The 26,968-nt window shown below is 35.4% G+C and overlaps 1 protein-coding gene across 1 annotated transcript in view; it reads left to right on the top strand.

Annotated features, from left to right (window-relative positions):
- The window catches only part of GRID2 (glutamate ionotropic receptor delta type subunit 2), a 1,490,978-nt gene that overhangs the window by 1,249,275 nt on the left and 214,735 nt on the right, over positions 1-26,968 (top strand). The window contains exon 13 of the mRNA XM_032139113.2: positions 1,660-1,855. Within this exon, the coding sequence (XP_031995004.1) occupies positions 1,660-1,855 (196 nt within the window). The remainder of the gene's footprint in view (positions 1-1,659; positions 1,856-26,968) is intronic.

The raw sequence follows: 26,968 nt of genomic DNA, 5'->3' as shown, positions 1-26,968 counted from the left end.
TTATCTTTTACAAATGGTAGAATTCGTTCAATATTTTAGAATATTCCAGAGAATTCCAGAATTGCACTTTCTCTTCAGATAGGATGATTTAAATGCATTATTTTATGCAACAGATGTGTAGAGCAAAAAGGAATTATCATGGTAGTTTCCATGGAGTAAATAATATACATCAAAAACACAAAACTCAATAAAATGCAGATTAAATTTTGCTGAAAGTTACTATTAGAAATTCATACAAATACTCTTCTGACAAACATGGCCCATAATGTATTGTTCCCAACACAATTTTGTACATGATGGAGATTGGTGAACTGCAAGAGTATTCCCAGTGCCTTTGCCCAATGCTACTGTTGGTTGCAAAGATCCTCAGGAAATCATTAGCAAACTCCATCTAGAAACAGACCAAAAGATCAGAAATATACATTACATGAGATTCATGGCTTATGGTTGTAGAGTTCTGTGCGCATTCGTTCTTGTCTGAAGTACAGTAGAGTGTTTCAAAGCATCTGCTCCCATTCCCAAAAGTTAGTGAGTTGTAACTGTGCCAGTATCTGATTTTAACAGTATGTCAAAGGCGAAGTATTTGTTCTTAAATGTCAGTCATTAGAGTTGGGCACCTACACAAATTCAATGAGTTCCAGTGGAATGATAACTGGTTCTTTAAGCTGCAAAATATAGAGAGACTCAGAAACTCAAATGGAGGGAAATCGACCACCAATTTAGAGATAGATAACCTGGGACAAATAGATACTATCTGTAACACAAAAGATTGACTTAAAAATCTTGAAGCATTATTCTGAATATGTTTTCAGCTTTCCAGAAACATGAAATGTATTCTCATCCAAATAGAAACTGCTCCCCCCACCTGCACACTACACACACACACACACACACACACACACACACAGTGCTAAAGCAAATATAGCAAATGAAATATAGAAATAAGAACCAGCGTCTTGCGTTGGAAATACTATGGTTTTTGGGGCTGGACAGACCCACATTTGAATTCTAGCTCTCACACTCACTGACTATGACATACTGATCAAGTCACTTATTCTCTCAACCTAAGTCTCTTCATCTATAAAACAGGTCAAATAATTATTTATGTGAGGCATTTCTGTGAGGATAATGTATATCAATTGTCTGACGTGTGTATTCAATAAATAATGACTATCATAACTACTAATTTTTAAGACTACATTTGACCTCAAAGCATGTTGTTTATGTAAATTCTATAATTTTATACAAATAAGCCTTGCTACCTAAAGGAATGTAGAACTAATGCTGATAACATATTGAAATGTTTTTAAAATTACTAAATTAGCATATGATTATCTAGCAGTCTAATTTAACTTGTCTTTGATGGAATTGCTAGCTTTTTCTCCCATGAAGCTTCACAAAGAAAGCATTGCATTACCACTAGACATTTTCACTTTTCCTTCAATAATAATTTTGTGTTCTCATAATTTGTATAAATGCCATATACCCTAACAGCAGTTTTTCTTACACATTATATCATAATATCAGAAAACAATAAAATAAGAAAAGAAATTTGATATATGTTTCCACACATATTGCCTTTTTTTTCTTTTAACTTTATTCCCACTTGAAAATACTCAGTACTGTCTCTTGTGTCTCTCTTCTCTCCCAATAATCAAGGTCTCTCCAGGATCTTTCCAAGCAAACAGAAATCCCTTATGGCACAGTCCTAGACTCTGCAGTATATGAGCATGTCCGCATGAAAGGACTGAATCCTTTTGAGAGGGACAGCATGTATTCCCAAATGTGGCGGATGATCAACCGAAGCAATGGATCGGAGAACAATGTTCTGGAGTCCCAAGCAGGCATTCAAAAGGTACTGTCCATGGTTCTCCTTTAATAGTCCTTACCATTTTGTGTCCCATGCTGGAATTGCGAAATTGAGATTTGGTTTTTTTGTTTTGTTTTTTGTTTTTTATCTTCAATGCTGACAGAGAATTTCCTGTTAAATTACATCTTATATTGATTTAAAGAAGATTTTTTTAAATGACTCATGGCACCAGAAAGGGAATTCAAAGTCCTCTGTAGTGTGTCTAACAGATCAGTTTCCATTTGAATTCCAAAATCAAATACACACGCTGGTATTTTGTTCAGAAAGGAGTTAAAGACTTAACAAACATGAAGTCTAAAAAAGTTTTTATAAATCCCATTCCAAATATCATTCAAGTTATCTGATTCTTTTAAATGACTCACGGTATTTTCTACACTGCACTTGTTTTTAGATTAAACTGTTATCTTTAGTTGTGATTATGTGAAGCTATCTGGAAGTAAAAGTTAATCTTGTCAACAAACAAGGTTCCTACAGATGTCTGTTTCTATTCCAAATGTGAAAATATTTATTTACATCTTACTTTTTCTATAACTATCTATATTAAAAAGTCATCGAAAGACTGTTTTATGTGGAAATCTTAAAGCTATTTTTACTCTGAGCTGTAGCTTATAAACATATATACAGAAGCAATTCAAACCCTATCAACCTCTATGAGAGATCTGACTGTTTTTTCTTAAAGTTATCTCTAGTGACTAGCCTACTGAAAATCATTGTTGACATTTAATAAATAATTACGGAATGCAGGAATGAATGTCAGTAATAGCAGCAATAGTGATATACACTTTTTCTCTCTGACCTTCCACTGCAGAATAATTTGGACACCAAGTCTGTGTTTCCTGTTCTAAAGGCAAACTCACTAATATCATCCTAGAGGATATTTTGATGACTATAAGAATTATTCTGTGACAGGTTCCAGTATTATTCTCTGCTTTTTCATCTGGCACCCTTTATCTGCCACTGCTACTACTATGGTCCCTAGTGTCAGCCTAGTAACTCTTGCAGTCAGCATATTGATATCATTCTTCTGAGAGCTGATGATGCTAACATAAGCCTTTCTTCAAGTATTAATGATGTCTCTAAGGAAGTGAATATCCTGGAGATGTTAGCAATGGCCTCTATCCTCTTTGCTCTTATTAGACCCCGTTTTCTGGGGCTCAGTTATTGATTCTAAAATATTTCTTGGCTTTCTCCAAAGTACCATTGGCTCCTGGAGTTTCAACATGGTTCTCCCAGTTAATGGGGTGGGGGGTTGACAGGTGGATCCACGTGGGTGAATGAACATGTATTTTGGGGGAAGGGAGGAGGAGGGTGGACATTTTAAGGCTTACTGGGTGCTCATAGCATTTTAATGAATTTGTGTTCAGAATAAGTATACATTATGGCTTTGAGGATGAGTTATTTTCCTTTATATCATCTGTTAAAAATGAATTTGTTTTTTGATGATTAATATAAATAGAAATTTATAGTTCATATTTCTATTCCATTTTAGGAGCCAAAGCTCCCCCTGCCTTATAACCTCATTCTATACAGTATTATTGCAGAGAAATTTCATTTTATTTCTCCCGCCAGCCTGGTGTTGATGGACACATCAACCTGGGTTTGAATACAGCTCATTTTTAAAATAAAATGTATATCCATAACTAGTTACTCAAAATCTCTGGGCCTTGGGAGTTGCATCATGAAGATAAGAATTCTGCCTCACACAGTTTTTGTCAAGATTAAATAAGATAATACATATAAAGCATCAATAAGTAGTATGAGTAGAGCCATAAACCTTTCTCATAAGATGGCCCTGAAGATTATCTGAGATAATTTATATGTGAGGGATTTGTAATTATAAAGCTTTATTGTTTAATATTTCCTAATCTTAATGTAAAGTTGTGACATAGTAAAATGAAGATGCAATAAAAGAGGTAGATAATAATTTCTATTCTTTGTTAGTCTGTTGATAAGGAGGGCTAATAAGTTCAAAAATGCAAATCAAGTCCTCAAATATTTATTATACCATGTTGATTCAGTTTTCTGATTTACTAGAGGGCTAGTGAAAATGCTCTTCTGAATGAATTTATAATAGAAAATATCTAAGTGAAATTTGTACTATATATTTCTTTCAACCCAAATTAGAAACAGCTGACAATTGATTAGACAGAGAGCAGCTAATAATAATAAGATGTATTTTGGTTCAAGCTTGCAAGGTCTTGGCCAGCTTCTATTAAAAAACAAAACAACCAACAAACAAATAATAACCTTTTCACCTGATAAAGTTGATTGGAGTTTCATGAAATTGAGAACTATGACACATGAAATGTGGTTGTGGATTCTTCTTCAAGAAACTAGTCTTGAACATTTCACACAGCAGCTTTTTATTCTCTGTCATTGATTTCTAATTTATACAGGCAGATAAGACATCAGAGGTCTTTTAGGTCAACATTTCACAAAAGGCCACACTTCTTCTATAATATCTTGGGCAAGAATCCATGTGTGTGTGTGTGTGTGTGTGTGTGTGTGTGTGTATGTGTATACTATATATGTATATACATACATGTATATGTATGTATATATACACATATACTATATATGTATATAGTACATACATATATATATACACACTATATATGAATATATGTATAGTAACTGCCTTCCAGGAAGGCCTGCATCACTGAGAAAACAATCCTCACAATCTATAACTTTAAATAGATTCCATTAATGTCTCAGTCTGTATTTGTTCTTAATTGTGCTACTAGTCTCATTAAGTTTCTCTTACTCGAAGGTAGATACTGATCTCATCTACCATCTTGATTTGGCTTATACCAAAGAAATCTGTGTAAATGAGCATTAAGTCGATGAGTTCTGATTTGCTAAACTTGGTATCAAACTACCCTAAGTAAACTAGAACAGATTTTTTTTCTGCCTTGCTTTAACCAAGATCTTTTGCATAAGTAGAAAAAATATGATTTTTAAAATGCAGCTGAATTTTTTATGCATTCATTCAACAATTATTTATTGAGCACCTTCTATTTGTCAAGCAGTACATTAGTCACTCAGTTGGACAGAAATGAAAACAAATGCCTTCATGGGGTTTGCATTATAGTGGGTATAAACAATAAACAAAATAAACAAGCTCTATGGTATGTTCAGTAGTGAGAATTGTTAAGGAGAAAAAATAAAGTAGGAGAAGAGGATGGGAAATACCGAGAAGCAAGTAATCTGCTTTATTAAATCAGGCAGCCAGGGAAGGCTTCACTAAGAAAGTAACATTTGAATAAAAACTTTAAGCAGGTTGGAGAGGGTAGAGTATGTGTATGTCTGAGTAAAGTGTTTTTAGAAAGAGGGTCAGCCAGTACAAAGGCCCTGAGGTAGAAGCATGCCTAGATGTTCCAAGAATATGAAGGAGGCCAGTATGGATTCAGAAATAAGGGATAATATCAGAAGTGCAACAAGGTCAAGAGGTAAAAGGTCTGGAGGTAGAGAGAAGATGAATCATGTAGGGTCTAGCAATGCAAAGTGTGGTCCTGTGGACTAGCAGTGTCTGCATCACGTGAGAACTTCCTAAAAATATAGACTCTTATGCCCCATCCCAGCCTTTCTAAACATGAATCTCATTTTAACAATATCCATAGGTGGTTCATATGCATGTTAAATTTTGAGTTGTGCTAACGCAGGCTGTCTAGAACATTCTAAGTTGGCTTTTTCTCTGTGTGGGATATCAAACCGCAGGAGAGTTTTGAACTGAAGAGCAACATGATAATATATTTTGGCAAATCATATGACTATTGTGCTGAGACAAACGGAAGATGACAACAGGGAAGCTGGAAGCCAGTTAGGAGGCCATGATGGTGACTCAGCAACATTCTGAAATTACACCATGAGAAGTTCATTTCTCTTAAAACCCAAATACTTCTTAAAAGACTATGACTTTGAGTAGTTATTGGCATTAGCACCTTAGTGGAATTTAGTCTATTAGATTATTTTAGAAGGGCCTAGGATATAAACAGATATAGCTTCTGAGAGCAGCTGTAGAAACTTCCAGGTGGCAGGTAAGGATCTAACCAGAAATTAAGGATCATGTAGAGCACTAAAATAGGGAAGTCTCTGATTATTATGAGGGCAGTATTCACTTCCCATTAATCGATTATAACTCTTGGGAAAAAACAAATCATTCTAGAATCTCAGCATAGAAGACCACTAGAGAAGTAAATAAAACCAGGATTGGTAGGATTTGTAAGTGAATAATACTTCAGACTATGAAATGCCAAGGGGATGTACACTCAAATGGATACCATAGTAACAGGGAAGTCGGTGGTGGTGCCAGCACCAGCAGTATTCAGTCATAAAGATAGCATTAATGTATAAGCTGTCTGTCCACAGATGTCTGAGAGCAATATGGGGAAACGGGTGCTATTACTGGGGGGATCTCACAAGCTCCAAAGTGGGCATCAGGGCTGCAACCAAGCCACTGGACTTCAGGGCCTAGCTCTAATCCCAGCTGGAAAACTGAAGTATTAAAATGGAAGCCAAGGCAAAAGATTGGTCATATCAATATGGGCCATGTCACGGGTTTTAGAAGACTAAGGAAAGAAGACAAATCCCAGACCCTATGAACTAGTGAGTAAGCCTACCCCAGTTTTATTCAGCTCTGGCTGAAAAACTCAGTGGACTTGAACCTGCTATTTTACATACTCATTCAACACATATTCAGTGAATACCTATTGTTTCCAAGGCTCTGTTCTAGGCATTAGAAGGTGTAATAGAACAGGTAAAGTTCCTGCCTAAATGGAGATTATATTGTAGTGAAGAGAAGATAACAGACAAGCATAAATGTGTGCTCTAAAGAAAAATTGGAAGGGTAAGAATGGAAAAAAAAGCAGATCATGAAGAGGATGTTGCCATCCCGTATTGGGAGGTTGGGAAATACTTCTCTGAGAAACTGACGTTTGAATGGAGACCTGAAAGAGGACAGGGGGTGAACCATGCATACAGTTTTGAGAGAGGGGACAGGAAGTGCTCCAGGCAGAGGGAATGCTCATTACAAAATTCCTGAGGCAGAAGCTAGCTTCGCACGCTGGAGAGAAATGTCAAGAAGATCAGTGAGGTTGGAGCAGGGTGCACAGAGAGGGGGTTAGGGGATGGAGAGGCAGATGGATACGATCAGAGTGGGAGGTGGGCAGGATGGAGGCCATTGAAAAGGCTGATGCTTGGGCCCCTCTAAAGTCCAAATTGTATCTTAATTGGTAAATGGAAGGCAGCTAAATTTCTCACATTCCTCCAAGTGATTCTGATTCACAATAAGGGTTGACAATCACTGATATAATATTCTATGAGTGATTTTAATAACCTTAGTTACTCTGAGATAAGAAACCAGTGCAGAGTTTTGAGCAGAAGAGTGACACAGTGTAACTTACTTTTTAAAGGTCTGCTCTAGATGCTGTGTGGAGACCAGGGGGCTCAAGGGTGGGAGCGGGGAGCTTAGTGAGGAGGCCACTGTAATAATCCAAGTGAGACATGAGGCAGGGTGGACCAGAGTGATTATGGTGAAAGTGATGAGAAGGGATTAAATTTAAACATATTTTGAAGGTAGCACTGACAAGATTTTCTAAAAGAGTAAATGTGGGGTGAAAAAGAGGAGTCAGGGATGACTTCAATGTCTTTGGCTTACATAGGTGGAGGGATGGAGTTGCCATTTATTGAGATTGAGAAAACCATGACAAGAGTAGGTTTGATAAGTCAAATGAGAATTTGTCTCTGGCATGGTAGTTAATATGAAATGCTTACTCATTATGCAGGCAAAGTTTGTATTTAAGGCCACAAGGCTGGATGTGGTCACTGAGGATGTGAGTATATCTGGAAAAGAAAAACATCTAAACACAATTTAATATTTAGAGGAGGCAGAGACAGAGAGGGCGTAACAAAGCATCAGGAAACTGTTAGCTAGTGAGGTAAGATGGAAAACAAGAGAGAGTAAATGGTGGTTTACAAACCAAAAGAAAAGAAGAATTTCAAGAAGTTCAGAGGATCAACTGTCTGACAAATGATGCTCATGATAAAGGGTGATGAATGCTAAAAATTAATTGTAGTTTTGGAAACCAGCAGTCACTGGTGACCTGACAACAACAGACCTGGTAGAGTAGAAGAGATTAGAGAGAGATTGGAGAAAAGAAAAGAAGTAAAAGAGAGGATGAGGAGATTATGACACTAGAAAGAAGAGATTATGAGAACCAGGTACTGGAAAAAAAAATACCTATACAAATAATCGAATCACCAAGAATAAACACAGAACTAGTATTTGAGAGAGTGACAGAGAGCCAAGTGATAAAATCTTCAAGCCATGTTGGAGGAGTGACACTGATAACTGTAGTAAAACTGACAAGTAGATACTATAGCTCTTTTTAAAGGAGTAACTCCTTTTTAAAGAAATTTTACTGAAAGAAAATGCTGAGTAATGAGAGGAGTTTCTGGAGTAGGATGTCAGGTATGGGGAAATTTTTTACAAAAGAAGACATATACAGTATCTGTATATTGATGGGAGTATGCGATAAAGAGAAGGAAACCCATGATACAGGAAAAAGACTGCAGTATTGCTGGAGAACTTTCTTTGATTAGGAGATAAGTTATGGCATCTTAGTGCACAGGTAGACGGTTTGGACTTAGAAGCACAGTCCATCCATAGTAAGAGGAGAGAAGGACATAAGTTAGAAGATGTGGTGGTGGGAGCGTAAGGAAGTTCATCCTTGACTGCTTGTATTATATTTAAACCAAAGTCATCACCAAAGTGTAAGCAGCAGGGCAGAGATTCTGGAGGTTTGAAGAAAGAGAAAATAGGAATGGCTGTCCTGGAGAATCAAAGAGATAGTAGACTACTAAAATGTAATAAACTTTCTAGACAAGACTGAAGTGGTTTGTAATCGGTGGTCATGACTATAAATTGGGACCAGTCAGCATGATTGTGAGTATTTTTCTAGCCATCATCTTTAGCTGACTAAGTATAAGTGCAAAGTCCATAAAGAGTATATTTCACCAGAATTAGTGTTTCCAGAAAAGTATGATAGAAGATAATAGGAGCAAGCAAGGAAATTAAGAGCACATGCAAAAAAAAGTAATTATTGTTATGAATCATGGAATCTGTGCTATATAAAAGGAAAGTGATGACACAAGGGAATTGAGGATATGAAAAAGGTGGCAGGAACAATGCATTGCGGGCCTAGATGGGACTGGAATTCTTGGAATCAGCAAACAAGAAGGATAAAATTGGAAGTAACATGAAGCTTGTTCTGAGATGACACATTTGAAATTGAAATGATGAAGCGAATACAGTTATTGAAATTGATGACATGGGATTTGGTGGCTGAGGTAGTAGAAAAGACAAAATCTTTGGAGAAGAGGAAGTCTTGAGAGTGAAAAACAAAGTACTGGAAAGAGATGCTTATGTGAATAATCAAATCTCCAAGAAGAAACGCAGAACTCCTATTTGCGAGAGTGACAGAAAGCCAAGTGACAAAAATATTCAAATAATGTTGGAGGAGTGATGCAGGGTCGGTAGGTGACCACAGTAACACTGAGTGGCAGGTAGTAAAGTCTGATAATATAAGCTTCAAAGCTGGAGAATTTTCAGGACAAGGGTGTAGAAATGGTGTGAGGGGCAAAGAGGATACCAACACCGGATCCTGTCCCAGTGGTATGAGTGTTGTAGCAGAGAAAAATAATCTCCACAAGACCACAGGCAATGCAGTATCCCCAGAAGATAAGTACATTCTACTTAGCAAAATAAAGTAAAAGGAAATTTCAAAAAACAAATGGAGGTTATAGGTAAGGTGATTATTTGTCCTAGTTTGCTTGGGACAGTCTCGATTTTGCCACTTGTCCCAGTGTTATTAACTGTATTCCCACTCACTCTCAAGAGTATTATCATTATGACAACAAATTGTATGACCTCCCTAGATACACACATCCTGCTGATAATAAAGTTTCATAGAGCAGAGTAGAACCTGGAGAGTTGTAAAGGAATAGGAAAATGTCAAAATCAAGGGATGTGCAGATCCATATCAGTGAGATTTAAACAGGGATCTGGAAATTTCAGACTTTCCATGAGGGCAGCATTTAGGAATCCAGGACCAACATAGACTCTAGGCAAATTATGTTGATAAGATGAGTGTGGGGTGGCAGGAGGGGTGAGCATATTGCCAGGTGCTTACTGAGGTGTGGGGCCCCTCTTCATCCCTGACAATGGCAGTGGAAGCTTGGATAACAGCAATCTCACCAGCAGCTGAAAGTCTTGAGGGCATTGCTTCCCACAGCTGAGTGAGGCTGGGAAAGATAGCAGCTGATACATGCTAGACTTAAGAATGAAGCAGCTCTGCACCATGTTGCACAAAGGAAAAAAGGCTGTGAGTAGAGAACAGATTTCGACTGTTACACAGCTTCATCTCTACTTTGTCCTGACCTTGCACGTTGGCCATATCCTCTTTTCTGCTTGTTCCATTCCCCTTCCTCCTAGAGCTATAAGCATCACTTGTCATTGAGTAAAAATGCCAAAGTAGATGACAATTAATGAGCCAGCAGCAGAAGGAGGGTGAGGGCTAATTGGAGCTTTAGTGAGTGACTTGCTAATATATTAACTAGGTATAAGACCTCAAAATCTGGGTTAGGCCCTTATTACAGAAATAAATAAGCAAACTGAAAATGGCTTGGGGAAAAACAAGACAACAAACTCAACAGCTTTGGTTCTACATAAACGCCAAGCCTGGGCTATCATACCACTGGACTTGGAGGGAGCAGTGTATTTGCTACATTTGCCCTTTCGCCAAATGATTCCAACAAATACATGATTCACTTCAGTACTACACCCTGCAGCTGAGAGCTCAGATACCACTGGCATATTTTCTGCTCTCTAGAAATCAGAGTTTTTAGGTCCACGTCAGTCATCACACAAAGAAAGAAGAGAACTGCACGGTGGGAGAATAAAAAAGATGTAGAGATCATTTCTTGCAGCCGTGCTAATGCATTTTTAATAGTAGAGTTGGATGTTTTTTTAAGTATTATTAAGACTTATTTTTGTTTTTAACGATCCTCATGGATATTTGAAATCAAAATCAGCCTTGATTAGATGTTTTCTCAAAAAGAAAAGGAGAAACCCAGAATCATTGTGACACATGTAAAATTGCTTATGAAGACTTCTTAGGTTGTCATAAGCAATTTTACATAAGTTACAATGTGTCAAGTTTTATAGCAGACAAATCATACTACAAATACTACAAACAAACATGTTTTTCTAGATGCCAAGAAAAAATATATGTGTGTGTATGTATATATATATATATATATATACACAAATTCTGTGAATTATACTGAATGCTGATGAAACAGTGAAGTGCTGTCTTATGTACATAAAGATGATACTACCAACCTGCTGTTGACAGAGTATGTTCTTTTAAAATTGCTTTTTTCCACAGTGATTTAATTCATGATGAAAGGCAGATCTGCTCCAATTCTTCTTTTAATTAGCTACATTCAATTCTAATTCATCTATTCATTCACTCATTCCTTTAATCAACAAACATTTATTCAGTGGCTGCTAAGTAAAATGCAGAACAGTAGGTACCCCACAGAGAGTTGTACAAGACATTGTGAGAACACAGGGAAAGGGAACCTAGCATAGCCTGAAGGATGAGGCTACTTCAGATCAGTGGAGACTTCCTAAAAGAAGTGATATTAAACTTAGAATGAGTAGTATTTAATTAGGTAACACAGAAATAACAATAAATAGGATAGGAAGGAGAGGGCCTGAGCAAAGGCATGAAGGTGAGCAGAGCATAGTATGTGCAAGAAACAAAAAGCAATTCCAGTTAGAAGAGAAGGTGCTGCAATAAAGTGGTGGGGGAGGAAGGTGCTTGTGGAACAAAGACACCCACTGGGCCATGTATCATTGGAACTTGCTAATTGGACATTAATATAATAATTCAAACTAGATGAGCAATAAGATGTAAAAAGAATAGCAGAAGTATTTGAAATCAGTTTCTCGATTGTGAAGAATAGAGAGCCACTTTGGGCTTAGTTTTCTTCTGTATTTTAAAATTTTGGAAACACAATTTATTAATTCTAAGATTTTTTCTGGAATGAATATTCAGTGAGTCTTTGGACACTAATTTCAAACTGTTTAATAGCTTATGAGAGAAAATGCTTCCTAGGAAACTTCAGAGGACTGTAGTGGGAGTCCCTAACACAGAGACCCTAACATCAAGCCTATGTTGTTAGTCCTGACTTAAAACACAGCCTCATACCCAAGTGAAAAAATTCTCCAAAGGATTTTCCAGCTTTCCAGTTCCCCAGGATGAAAAAAGAATAGATTGATGCATCTTTTTTTCCTGCTGGTTGCATTATATTCTCAAACTTCTTATTCCAATAAATATCCAAGGCTTTGCCTTGGTTTAGTTCTTACTCTCAAAGTTACTTCCCAAATTGGAAAATGCATATATATTTTTAAAAACTTTTCTGTTGGGTAAATACCAAAAATTAAAAATTATAATCCTACTGGTATCATTTGGCTCTGTGTTCCCATCCAAATCTCATCTCAAATTGTAATCACCATGTGTCAGGGTAGGGACCAGGTAGGAGGTGATTGGATCATGGGCATAGTTTCTCCCATGCTGTTCTCACAATAGTGAGTGAGTTCTTGCCGAGCTAGTGGTTTTAAAGTGGCATTTCCTCGTTTTCACACTAATTCTATTCTGCTGCCTTGTGAAGAAGGTACCTGCTTCCCCTTCACCTTCCACCATGATTGTAAGTTTCCTGAGGCCTCCTCAGCCATGCAGAACTGTGAGTCAGTTAAACCTCTTTTCTTTATCAATTACCCAGTCTCAGGCATTTCTTGATAGCTGTGAGAAAATGAACTAATACACCTACCATAATTTAAAAATTATTTTAGTCTCCAATTTTACCCTCAGAGTTTACCTCCATTAATAGCAGAGTATACATCTTTATGACTTCCTTCTTTATTTAAACAGGCCAGGTGCTGTGGCTCACGCCTGTAATCCCAGCACTTTGGGAGGCTGAGGCGGACGGATCACCTGAGGTCAGGAGTTTGAGACCAGCCTGACCAATATGGGGAAACCCCGTCTCTATTAAAAATATAAAATTAGCCAGGCGTGGTGGCGCATGCCTGTAATCCCAGCTACTTGGGAAGCTGAGGCAGGAGAATCGCTTGAACCCAGGAGGCGGAGGTTGCAGTGAGCTGAGATTGCGCCATTGTACTCCAGCCTGGGCAACAAGAGTGAAACTCCATCTCAAAAATAAAAAATAAAAATAAAAATAAAATAAATAGGAGACATCGGCAAAAATCACACATATGCAAATAATCACACATATGAATACAATTTTTGTTTAATTTCCATTTTGACTTTTTAAAAAATAAGATCTTTCCATGCCCTTGTCTTTTTCAATTTCTTTGTCAAAAACCTCTTTCAGGTTAGTGTGTATGTATATTATACATATGTAAGTTTCATTTGCTTTCTGTGGCTCGCAGTCCCTGGCTGTTCTTTTATATCCTCAAAAGGGCCCTCCCTCTCTCATTCTGATTTACGTATTCAGTGTTCTACAATTTTCTCCTTCTCAACTGCTAAATTCAATTCTCTGACTAAACATAAATGCCATGACTATTAGCATATCTTTCTGCTTTTATGTTTCTCAGATTGTCATCTTAGGCACTAAAGCTTCTGATTATAAATTCCTCCTTTCTTGTTAAATATCCGTAACTCTATTATTTTTCTTATTTTAAATCAATATGTCTTGCAAAATCCTTTAGGGCCCTGCTATCTGGCGCCAGCTTTGCCTAGGAGATAATAAAATAAATAAAATTTGAATGTCTTGATAGTGTTTGGGGGGAAATAAATATATTACAATATAAAACCATGCTTATGTTTTATAGAAAATAACTGGCTTCTTCCGTTATTCCTTTATTTCTCCTATTATACATAACATTAAATACTGGAGTCCAAAAGTGCAGACTATGTTTTAAAAAACTCCGTAACTAAAAATAAAGCTTCTCTTTTTATGTGATAAAAATTGGCTTGTAATATAATCTAAGCACATCACATTCATAGCTTTCATATTTAAAGTTCATTTTTTCGATACAAATTTTTATTGAAATTTTAGATTTTATTTATTTTTTAAAATTATAAAATACATGTAACATAAAATTCACCATCTTAACCATTTTAGGTGTACAGTTTAGTAGCATTAAATACATTTAGATTATTGTGCAACCATCACCACCATCCATCTCCACAGCCCTTTTTCTTGCAAAACTAAAACTCTGTACCCACTAAAAATTCCCTCCTCCCATTCCCTCCTCCCCGCAAGGCCTTGGCAATCAATTCTGTCTCTATGAATTTGAACATTCTAGATATCTCATATAAATGTAATCACATAGTAGTTGTCCTTTTTTGACTGGCTTTCTTCACTTAGCATAATGTCCTCTAGGTTCATCTACATTGCAGCATGTGTCAGAATTTCCTTCAATTTTAAGGTTAAATAATATTCTGTTGTGTATATGTGTATGTGTATATATGTGTGTGTATATATATCCTGCATTTTATATATATATATACTATATATATGTATATACATATATACACACACACATATATACCCTGCATTTTGTTTATCTGTTCATTATCAATAGACATGGGTTGCTTCTACCTTTTGGCTGTTATGAATAATGGCTCTCAATTATCTTGGGTATATATCCAGAAGTGGAACTGCTAGACAAAATGGCAATTCTAGTTTTAATTATTTAAGGAACTGCCATACTGTTTTCCATAATGGTTGCACCATTTTGCCTTCACACAAATAATGTGCAAGGGTTCCATTTTTTTTTTACATTCTCGCCAACATTTATTTTGATTTTTTGATAGTAGCCATCCTAATGGGTATGGGATAGAAATCATGTAAATCTAAATTCTATTTTAGTATGCATTTTTAAGAGGCACTATTTTGGCTAATAAACTTGAATGACTATCTTCTTCACGTTATGCTCCAATAAAAATTGGATTCTGCTTGCTTATCATATAAAGTTCAGCATTCCTGAGAGGTAAGACTCAATCTATCTCACAAATATGACTCATCCCAGTAGTGATTCTCAAAGACAGAAGAGACCAATAACCTACCAACCAGCCCCCAGCAAAAGAAGTAAGTCAGAATGGGGGAAAGAAGTATGTATAGTGCAACAGAACAAAAACTCATGTTATTCTGACACATCCAATTGAGAATAATTTGTTTTCCTAAACTCTGGGAATGTTTATCTCTGCCATTGCGATTCCTAGAACTCATCATAGTTATGGAGCTGAAAGAGACTTCAGGGACCTTCTAGATTAATCATTTTGTTTTATGGATGAGAAAATTATACCTAAAAAGGTTAAGTGATTTACCTAAGGCCACACAGCTAATTAGTGTCAATATTTATATCTCCAGCCCACATCTCTTAATTCTGGTCACTTGCTCTTTCCATCACAGTTAAAAAACTTAAGTCTGTAATGTCCTCTCAAAACTAATTAAAATTCACATCACAATTTGAGTGGTTCTCAAACTTTGTATGCTATTAAGAATTGCCTAGTGAGGCTGTCCAAAATGTTTATTCTTAAACCTCCAAACCCAGATATCAAGATTCACGGAGTCTGGAGTGGGACCCAAGAATTAAACTAATAAGCAATACAGATGATTCTGATAAAGATTGTTCACAGATTATCTTCTGAGAATCACTCTTCTGGGTACTATTTAAAAGCCCTGGTCTTAAGCCAGTGATCTTCAAGGCATGGGCCCTGGTCCAGCAGCATCAACACCACTTGGTAACCTATGAGAAATGTAAAGTCTTAGAGCCCACCCCAGAACTACCTAATCAGAGACTCTTGGGGAGAGACTAGAACATTGTAGATTAATAAGCTCTTCAAGTGATTCCAATGCATCTAACATTTGAGATCCAGTGGCCTAGGCTCAATTTTAGTCCAAGCAAGCCACTTACTTTATTATGTTGCCTTCCAACTAAAGGATGTAGGAATCCAGGGCTTCGGGTGCATCAAAGTAATCTAAAATATTTGATCACCCTAACTGATACTGCCAGGAGAGTGTGTGTGTGTGTGTGTGTGTGTGTGTTGAATGTTTCAACACTAAGGAACAAAATCTTCCCTGTCTTTGCTCCTTACATGCAATTGGTTGAAAAGTAGAGGTTAAGTGAGGGGCATATCAAGTGGTAAATGTTGCTTCCCACCTTGTAACATCATTTACATTTTAGGAACAAAACAATACTTATCTGCTTGCTGCAAATCTTCACCTGGATGTCCTGTCAGTGCTCCTGCCAGCCGTATGTCTAACACTCAACTAATTACCTTTCTTTGCAAGTTGATGCATATCTTTCTGTGTTCTTTATTTCTGTTAAAAGCATCACTGCCCTCCCTATCATCAGGCTAGAAATTGAGGAGTCATTTTCATTGCCTTCATCTTTCTTACCAGAGCCAAATAATTGCTTTAACTATCAATCCTGCCTCTGACACATCTCTCCAATTTATTCTCTCCTTTCACTTTCTACTTCCAATTTAGTAATTCATGTCATTATTACCATCCTCCTGGACTACAGAAATAACTAACTAATTGGCCCCCTCCTGCAAATTCATCTTCCCTCAGCATAGCACTGAAAGTGATCCATCTTTGCTCAAAAGCCTGTAAGTGTTCCACTTTATCCCTAGTGCAAATTGTTTATGCTAGCATTCAAAAGTCTCTATAGGTTGGTATTATTCTGTTTTTCAGTATTAATTTACTCATTCATTACTTAAATAACACATATTCTGTATTGATTTGGGTATCTTCCCTTTCATATGCCATACATTACTATCAAATCAAGTTGCTGGCTTTCTCTTACACTCTGCAATGTTCTTACCTACCAGGTATTGCTCATTTCTTTCCCTCCATCAGGAATGCGCTCTTCTGCCTGCCTTCTTTTTCTGTCCATTCGTTCTTCATTTTCAAGGTCTATCTCAGTTGTACTATGATGTCTTTCCTAAAATATTTTCTTCCTCCATTAAACTTTCTTAACAATGTATCCATCTCCACAAATGGTTTCCTTTTAATACTGTAATTGTCTTTGCTTGTCTATCGTTCTAGATTGTATACTATTTTGGGCCAGAACACATACCTGATTCATCAGTGTATTCCTCTATCTCTATAGCATGGAGCTTGATTCTTAATCTTTCTTTCCAACTTGAGTGACTAAAATATTTAATAGAAATCAATATCAGATTATTCATGAATTTAGATCCCAAAATGTCTGAGCCTGATTCCTCATAGTGTTCCTCTTAAAGAGACTAGATATTTATATATTTTCCTTATGTTTTGAGTAGTACAACTTATTCACTATCTTTAAAGGCTCCCAGTAAAATAATTTATAAGAACAGATTTCAGTACTTTTCAATTCAATTTAGATGCTATCAGTCTTGTCTTGTATGTTTATGTAACTGAGACCTATCACTTTGATTAGGGAAGGATGCCATGTAGAATTATGTTTCTAGTGTGGCAAAATGATCAGTTGTATGTATTGCTTTTGCATTTTTTGTCTAGAAAGCTGGGAAATAAGGCAGGAAAGACAGAGCAAGACAAAGGCTACGCTCAAACAAATTTGGCATTTGCCTCAGGTGCATAAATTAAGGGGCCACTAAACAAACAGAATAATCAGATGGGATCAGCATTGCTTATCTTCCCTTTTGCCCCAGGCACCAATATGGCTCCACACGGTACTGGCAAATCTAGTCTTTATTTGAAATTTTGATATTTTATAATGGATTTTTGCATGAATTTTGTCCTTTTCTTAAAATATTGCATTACAGTATTGTTTATTTGATTCCTGAGTTTGGTGCACCCTTCAATTATGCACACAGGACAGGTGCTTTACTCACCTTATCCTAGACGAGGCCGTGAGAAGGAAGCAGAAAACAAAACGGGGAAGAAAAAAGAAAGGGAAAATAGAGAAGATGAAAGGCATGAAGGGAGACAGACAGTCTTTATTAAATACTCTTAATCTTTATGTTTAAATATTATATTAAGTTGATAATAGATAAAAACAAGTATGATGAAAGATTCTGCCAACATTGGTGTAAATCAATGTTGTTTATTTGTATACAGTATGTATATACCATAGACAGATGTAGATTACAATATATATATACATATTACAGATTGCATATTTTTTCTGCATATTACAATATATTATGTTCATTGTATTAACTCAGGAAGGTTGATTCTGAATTATTTTTGTTTTTCATATTTATGTTTATTTTTCCTTATTAGAATTAGTTACAATTTTACCACATTTTAGAAGAATTTACCTGTTAATCTCTGACAATTTCCAAATCATACTTAAATATTTCTTTAAGAATCAAAGATAATATTTGACTTAAACTTTTGTTGTTTGGGCTAAAGAGGAAGGTAAAAAAGGAGTTTGAATCTGAAATTCCCTACTAACTGGTTATGAGGCCTAGTCATTGTTCTGAGAAATTACCAGGTAAATTTCCCTAAATGTTGCATATAATTTGTAATTTACCCCAACAGAGGGATAATATGTGTTAAAATATGGAAAATGTAAAAGAATGGGATCAATAAAATTGGGCTAATTCAATGAATACATGTATTTTAATCTCCTGAGCGTCTGGGGTTTTTTTAACATTTAAAAATTAAGTTCTCTGTAGTGTAAAGATGCAGTGTTTGTTTTGAAAGAACATAGGAGACTTCCAGGAAAGAGTAGCTACTCACAAATTATTGTTTTCCCCTTCCATGACAAGGCCAACAATATGCCTTCATTTAGTGATTCTCATCTAATACCTTAAGCTTGAGCACCCCATCTGCTCAGCAGTATGTAAATGTGATGGAAGATTTCTGCCTCAAATTATACTGTCAGAAATATATTGCATTTAATACTTTGTGTATTTAACTCTGTGTATAAAATATTCAGCCTGCAGGAGAGTTGTGAATTACAGTCAAGTGAAATACTGTGCTTGAATTGTGAAGCCCAAGAAGCTTTTATCAGCTTATCAACTCAAAATATCAATATTCGCCTGTACCATGTTAACACAAATACATTTATGCAATTCCAGCAACAGAGATGGTCTTACCATTTCTCCATTTGGCGCTTTGGATATAATAATTATATGCAAATTTGGACAAATTTCCTTTCTGCTTTAGGGAATCTAATTTAGTTTGTCAATCTAGCTGTTTTTCAGAAATTGCTCCACATATTATACACAATAATAAAAGACTCAAATCTCATTTTCTAACCCTGCACTCCTAACATTTCACAATATTTTGCATATTATTTAATAATATACTGTTTGAAAATCAGGAATCTTATCCAGAGTCTTAGAATTGCTTTAAGTTTTGTCTTGGTGTTTGTCTACCAATGTGCACATTTTTAAAGTTGTGTGTGCTGGGAGAGCCACCAAATGATGTATTGGACCAAAAATATTTACCCATTTGATATTCTCTATTAGTCATCCAGCGATTTCAAACTTAATATATCCAAAACCCAACAGTTGTCCCACCTTTTATGTTCTTCTTTCTCACTTGATAGCAAATTCATTTTTCTTAGATTGACTCTTCTCTTTCTCTTACACCTCATGTCTAATTCATCAGTAAGTCCTGTAGGGCCCTTCCTTCCTTCCTTCCTTCCTTCCTTCCTTCCTTCCTTCCTTTCCCTCCCTCCTTCCCTCCCTCCTTTCCTTCTCTCTCTCTCTCTTTTTCTTTCTTTCTTTCTTTCCTTCTTTCTTTCTTTCTTTCTTTCTTTCTTTCTTTTTCTTTTTCTTTCTTTCTTTCTTGACAAAGTCTCAGTCAGTTACCCATGCAGTGGCATGATCTCAGCTCACTGCAACCTCTGCCTCCTGAGTTCAAGTGATTCTCCCACCTCTGCCTCCTGAGTAGCTGGGACTACAGGAGCATGCCACCACACCCAGCTTTTTTTTTTTTTTTTTTTGTATTTTTAGTAGAGACGGGGTTTCACCAGGTTGGCCAGGCTGGTCTTGAACTCCTGACCTCAAGTGATCCACCCACCTCAGCCTCCCAAAATGCTGGGATTACAGGTGTCAGCAACCACGCCTGGCCCCTGTAGGTTCTTTATTTAAAAACATACAAATTTTCACCACCTCCACCGTTATTACCCTGGCCCAAGCCATCATTGTCTCTTTCCTGGATTATTGCGATAGCTTTCTACCAAGTCTTCCTGATTTTACTCTAGTTTGCCATAGTCTGTTTTCAATATTGCAATATAAGTGAACAGGTCATTCTTCTGCTCAAAATTGTTCACTGGCTCGCCACTCCATTCAAGGCCAAAAACTCTTACGATAGCTTGCAAGGCTGAATATGATCTATGTGCACCCACCTCATTACCTTTCTGGCTTGGCTTATCTGGTTTCTTTGCTGTTTCTTGGTTGTACCAACCACACTCCCCTTTTCACTGGCTGTTTTCTGTTCTTCCTATCTTTCCTTCACCTAGGTAGCTTCGTGACCTACTTTCTCACCATATTTGAGTCTTAGTTCAATGTTACCTTTTCCAGAAACTTTCCCTGACTTCCCTATTTCTAAATGCAATACCCCTGATACCTCAGCACTTCCTACGCTTCTTTCCTGCTTTTATTCTGTTTCCATAGCATATGTCTCTTACTAATATATAATTTACTTGCAATTTTATTTTTAATTACCTTATTGATTTTTTATTATATGTATTTAAGGTTTACAACATGGTGTTTTGATATACATATACTCAGTGAAATGGTTGCTACAGTCAAGAAATTAACATATCTATCACCTCATATAGCCATCTTTTTTTATAGTAAGAACACCTAAAATCTATTCTCTTAGCAAATTTTCAGTATACCATTTTCTTAATTAACCGTTCTAGTATATCCTGCACTAGAATGTAAACTTCATGAGGGCAAGAATTTTTGCCTTTTTCACTCACTGATAGATCCCAAGCACCTTATAGGTGCCTAAAAGATAGAAGATCCTCAATAAATAATTGTTGAAAAATAAATTTGGCCCCCAAAATAACCCCCCAAAAATTAAACAAAAGTGAATTGATAAAACACAAATAGCCTCTATGATTTCCTTTTCCACAGTAAGAAATTATTTGGACAAAATAGTCAAAGTATATTAAATTAACAATTCTTAAGTTTTAGAGTTTGATGATTTGATATATGTACACATTGGGAAATGATTACCACAACCAAGCTAATTAACACAACCCATCACCTCACATAGTTACTTTTTTTTTTTTTTTTTTTGGTGAGAACACTTAAGATCCACTCGCTGAGCAAATTTCTAGTATACAGTACGTTGTTATTAATCATAGTCACCATGCTGTACATTACATTTCCAGAACTTACTCATCTTTTAACTGAAAGTAAAATATGCTGATCCTTTGACCAACATCTTCCCATTCCTCACCTCCACCCCAGGCTCTGGTAACCACCATTCTACTCACTGCTTCTATGAGTTTAATTTTTTTTTAGATTCCACATGTAAATGAGATCATGCAGTATGTCTTTCTATGTCTGGCTGCTTTCCTCTAGGTCTATCCATGTTGTCACAAATGGTGGGATTTTCTTCTTTTTAGTAGTTAAATATATTCCATTTTATACACACACATACACATACACATGCACACACACACACACACATACACCACATTTTCTTTATCCATTCATACACTGACAGACATTTTGGTTGTTTCTATATCTTGGCTCTTATAAAGAATGCCACCATGAACATAAGAACACAGATGTATCTTTGAGATGCTGATTTCATTTCTTTTGGATATATATCCAGAAATGGGATTGCTAACTCATATGATAGTTTCATTTTTAATTTTTCATGGAAGCTCCGTACTTTTTCCCATAATGGCTGTAAAAATTGACATTCCCACCAATAGGGTAACAAGGGTTCTTTTTTCTCCACATACTCACCAACACTTACTATCTTTTGTCTATTTAATAACACCAATTCTCACAGGTACGCGGTAATATCTCATTGTGGTTTTGATTTGCATTTCCCTGTTGATTAATGATGTTGAGCATTTTTTCTTATACCTGTGGGCCATTTGTATACCCTCTTTTGAGAAAGTCTATTAAGTCCTTTTGCCCATTTTTTATTTGGGTTCATTGTTTTCTTTTAATTTAGTTGTTTGAGTTCCTTATATATTTTGGATATTAACCTTTCATCAGATGTATGGTTTGCAAATATTTTCTACCATTTCATAAGCTGTAGCTTCACTCTGTTGATTGTTTCCTTTGACGTGCAGAGCTTTCTATTTTGATGTAATCCCATTTGTTTATTTTTGCTTTTGTTGCCTATATTTTGGTGTAATATCCAAAAATATCTTAAAATAAATTTATGCCAAGATAAATTTAACTAATAGAGTAACATATCTACACAAAGAATACTGTAAATCTACACAAAGAATACTGTAAAACATTGATGATAAAATGAAGAAGACACAAATAAATGAAAAGTTATCCCATATTTGTGGATTGGAAGAATAAATATTGTTTAAATGCCCATAGTACCCAGAGGGATCTATAGATTCAATGAAATCCTTATCATAATTCCAATGACTATTTTACATAAATAGAACAATCCTAAAATGCAAATGAAACTATGAAAGACTACAAATAGCCAAAGCAATTTTAACAAAGAAGCACAAAGCTGGAGGCATCACACATCCTGATTGGAAACTGTATTGCAAAGCTGTGGTAATCAACATAGTATGATACTGGCATAAAAACAGACACATAGGCTAAAGGAACAGAATAGGGAGCCCAGAAATAAACCAATGCATATACAGTCAACTAATTTTTGACACGGACATCAAGAATACACAATGGGGAAGGGAAATTCTCTTTAATAGTGTTAGGAGAACTGGATATCCACACGTAAGAGAATGAAACTGAATCCTTATATAAATTAATTCACAATAAAGACTTAATTGTAAGATGTGAAATTCTAAACCTCCTGAAAGAAAACATAGTGGAGGAAGAGCCATGCCATTGGTCTTGACAATGACTTGATATTTTTGACTTTTTTTTTTTTTTAACACTTGTTGATTTAGAGATTCAATTGTCTGTTTTTAAATTCAATCTACTTTGACTTGTGTTTTTAATGGTGGCCATGGCTGAAAAAGAGACCACACAATGATTAATAAATCAAATAAATAAGGGACATATTTGTGCTTATAAATGATTTAAATTTTCCAACATAATTCAGTCATGCTAAGTTTTTTGATAAAATTTTGACAGAAACATGTTCTGTCCTTTAAAGGACAGAAGTTTTAAATTTTCATGTATTCCATATATCTTTTTTTCCTTTGTCATTGGTGACCTACCTCACATTGTTAATTTTTGATGTCTCTGTATTTTTTTAATTAGACTTCTTTGCAATCTCCCCTTTATAAATAACACTCAATATCTAAAAAAGTCCTTGAAATCTTATAAGCTTCTACTTTTTTGGTTGTATCTCTGGCCATGAGATTATGTATAATTGTTTTCTGACTTGAAAAAGTTTGCTTTTCTGAAAGCTAAAGTGTTTATATAACTCATCCTAACATAACTTTTCTTAGTTAGTTAAACTTACTAATGGCAACATTTCATTCTCCAAGGCTATTTTCATTTCCACCCCATCAAGTAATCTCTTGATTTATTATTTTATGCCTTCTTTTAGTGTTTACATGGCTCCTATTTTCTGCCTTGAATTAAGCAGGTTTTTGAGAGATATATTAAGATGAGAAGTAAGACACAGAGATTTTGCCTACAAGGAATTTTGCCTTCTAGTAAATAAGACAAATCCATTTTATAAAAACAAATGGCTATAAAACATGGCAAAAAGTGATAATTACCATCAAAGAAAGGCACAGATTAAGTTCTATGTGAATTGACAGAGGAAGATATACTTCTTTTCTTATTTTACTATTTTCAGAATTAAATCTAAAGTAGCAGTTTTTCTCCTTATCCCTTTGGTTCCTGTGAGATAAAATTGGCTAGAAGGCAAATGACAACCTCATTCACAAATTACATTTGATTGAAAGGAAATTGCAGAAAGATATTTGGAGAGTTGATGCTTTCTGTCAACATTACAACTTGTTTCTGCATTAGCCTTGTGGTCCTCATAAGAAATGTTTGATCCTTAACCTCTATTGACTAAGCAAAATGCAGAACAACCCCATAAAATTATCTTTTAATTCTAAATATTTCCCCCTTTGTTGTACCCCTTTACTTCATATCAGAATATGTTCATTTTTTCCCTTTGTCATATAGGTTCTTTTTATGTCATTTTTATCTCCATAATGCAGTTATTAAACAAATTTTCACAAATCAATAATTTCTAGGTAAGGTTACGTAAAGGTTTTCTATCATAAAATATTTCTGCAACATGAAACTATACAAATAAATATTTTTGTTACATAAAAATTTTCAAGAATTACTTGTATTCTCTTTTTAAAATGTTTTGTTTATTAAAAATTATATATTCAAATCCTTTCTCTGAACACTGTTCTTTAATAAAAAGTACGAGGAATCCTTAGCGAAATGGCTGATGTTAAGACTGGTACAGGAAAAATAGAAGATGAATCTGGAAAATTTTTTCATGCCAGAAAATAAGAAAGTGCTCAAATAACAAAAGGAACAAGTAGGGAATGCTGAGGGACAGAGGGGCCAAGTGGAAACACTTTCTCATGGCCAGAACAGAAATAAGAAAGATGAAGAATCTAATATTGGATTACAACCCAAACTCTAAATATACAAGTTTATAGTGATATGAAAAAATTTTTGAATAAAAAAAGTGGGAGAAGAACAAATATTTCTTACAGAGAATTTTAAATAATATGTGTAGATGCTACCTTCCTACAGGAGCTTTATACTCCTCCATTCACGCTTTAACATGGACTGGACTTAGTGATTGGTTTCCAAAGAAAATAGTATGGAACAGGAAAAAATAGAGATATCTGACAAACACTGCCTTGATCAAGATATCAGTGATATATAGATATCTTGATCTATAAATGGGAAAGGCATTCCACTACCATGGTATTCTTTCAGAAAATTCATAACCCAAGTCTAATCATGAGAAAAAAATCAGATAAACCAAAATTAAGGGACATACTCCAAAATATTACACCAGTACTCCTCAACACTGTCAAGGTTATAAAGAACAAGGCAAGATAGAGAAACTGTCACAGTCCAGAGGAAAGTAACAAGACATAACAGCTAAATGTAATGTTTGATACGGTTTGGAACAGAAAAAAAAAAGACATTAACAGCAAAACTGGTGAAATCCGAATAAAATCTGAGGTCCAGTTAATAGTAATGTCCCATTGATGGTTTCTCAGTTTTTACAAATGTACCATAGTAATGTAAGATATTAATATTAGGGGAAAATGGGTTAAGGAGTGTAAGAGAACTCTGTGTTACCTTTGCAATACTTGTAAATCTAAAGTTATTCCAGAATAAATAGTTTACTTAAAAATTATTGATACATATGTAGATTTTTCTATTTTAGGCATGAACTGTTATTTCTGACTGTGGAAGACAAGAATTTATTTTCTTTCCCTCTCTTGCTTCTACCATACATGTACAACCTTCCCATCTACGAAACCCCCTAGTATAATTGTACTCATATCAATGTATTGTATATTTCTATTCACAGCTGACCCATTTAACAAACTGTAATTACTTTTCCTTGTTGCCTGTCCTCTTGTTAAACTGGATTTAGTAATTATCTCATTTTGTTCATTTGTTTAATTTATATGCCCTTAGCACTTATTCAACCTCAAGGTTTTCTCCATTGTCTAAGTCTCCTTTCATAATGTTCAAATGTGCCCAGTATTCTATTTATTTCTATCGATATGGTAAAAGATGTCTTCACAAACTATTCCTTCACCATTATTCTGTTTTCCCTTAGCATGTGTTAGGTCTCTTCTTTCACGTATTTCATGCTTTTTTTCCTTGGTTTACTCTTTGGTTTTGGTAACACAGCATCTCATAACCTTCTTAGGAAAAATGAGTTGGAGATAAAACTGTGAGACCTGCATGCCTGAATACATCACTATCCTACTTGCATTTTATTTGCAGGGTTGGTTGGGAGAATCCTTTCTTCCTTCAGAAGTTCGAATGCATTGTTCCATGGTATCTAATATTTCAGCTGAGATGTCAGAAATATGTCTAATTTTTTTTTTTTTTTGCTCTGGAAGTTTGTGGTATCTTGGTTCCTTGTGTTCTGAAATTTTACTGATATGTCCATTTCTATCATTTGTGCTGGGCTCCTGAGAGGCCCATTTAATCTATAAACTCATGTTCTTCAGTTCTGCAAGTTTTAAAAAATTATTTTGCTGATGGATACTTTACTTCAATTATCTATTTTGGGTTTCTTTCTGGAGTTCCTAGTATTTATATTTAAAGCCTTCTGATTGGTCCTTTCTTATTTATATAATTATTCAATATTTGTGTGATTTTTTCCTTGGAAATTTTCTATTCTTTCAAAACTCCTGTTTTTCATGTCTACTAGCATTTTTTAACTTCAACAGCACTTTTATTGTCCTTTAAATGTTGTATTTTCTTTAGAATTCAATATTTCCTTATTGCGAGGTATCTTAACTCTTTGAATATATATAAGGATAGTGCTTTTGTTGTTGTCTTGGTTGTATGGATTGGCCTTTAACATTTTCTTCTCCATGCATCATCTGTTGCTTTCAAGCTGCTTTTTCTTTTCTAATTGTTTTAGTCACTATTACAATAGAGAATTTTGATATCTAGTAAAGTTTGAATGGAGACCCATATTTTAAAATTAAGAACCAAGAAGTTAGTTGGCAGCTCTGAAAAACAACTAGGCATAAAAAGAGAGAGAAAAGCATACCCCAAGTAAAAAGAAAAGCAGGTTGTGAAAGACCTAAGGCAGGGTTGAGCTTGTTTCATTGGCAAAATAGGGTTACAGATGGGACAGAAGAGCTGGACTATGGTGAGGAAGGGTAGAAATGTAAGAGATCTTAATTTTGCATTCCAGAGAGAAAGTTTTAGGCTGAGGCTTAGACCA

The sequence above is a fragment of the Hylobates moloch genome, unplaced genomic scaffold, assembly GCF_009828535.3.
Source record: "Hylobates moloch isolate HMO894 unplaced genomic scaffold, HMol_V3 SCAFFOLD_2, whole genome shotgun sequence".
NCBI lineage: Eukaryota > Metazoa > Chordata > Mammalia > Primates > Hylobatidae > Hylobates > Hylobates moloch.
Note: the sequence above shows the minus strand (reverse complement) of the source record. Positions and strands in the feature narration are given on the sequence as shown.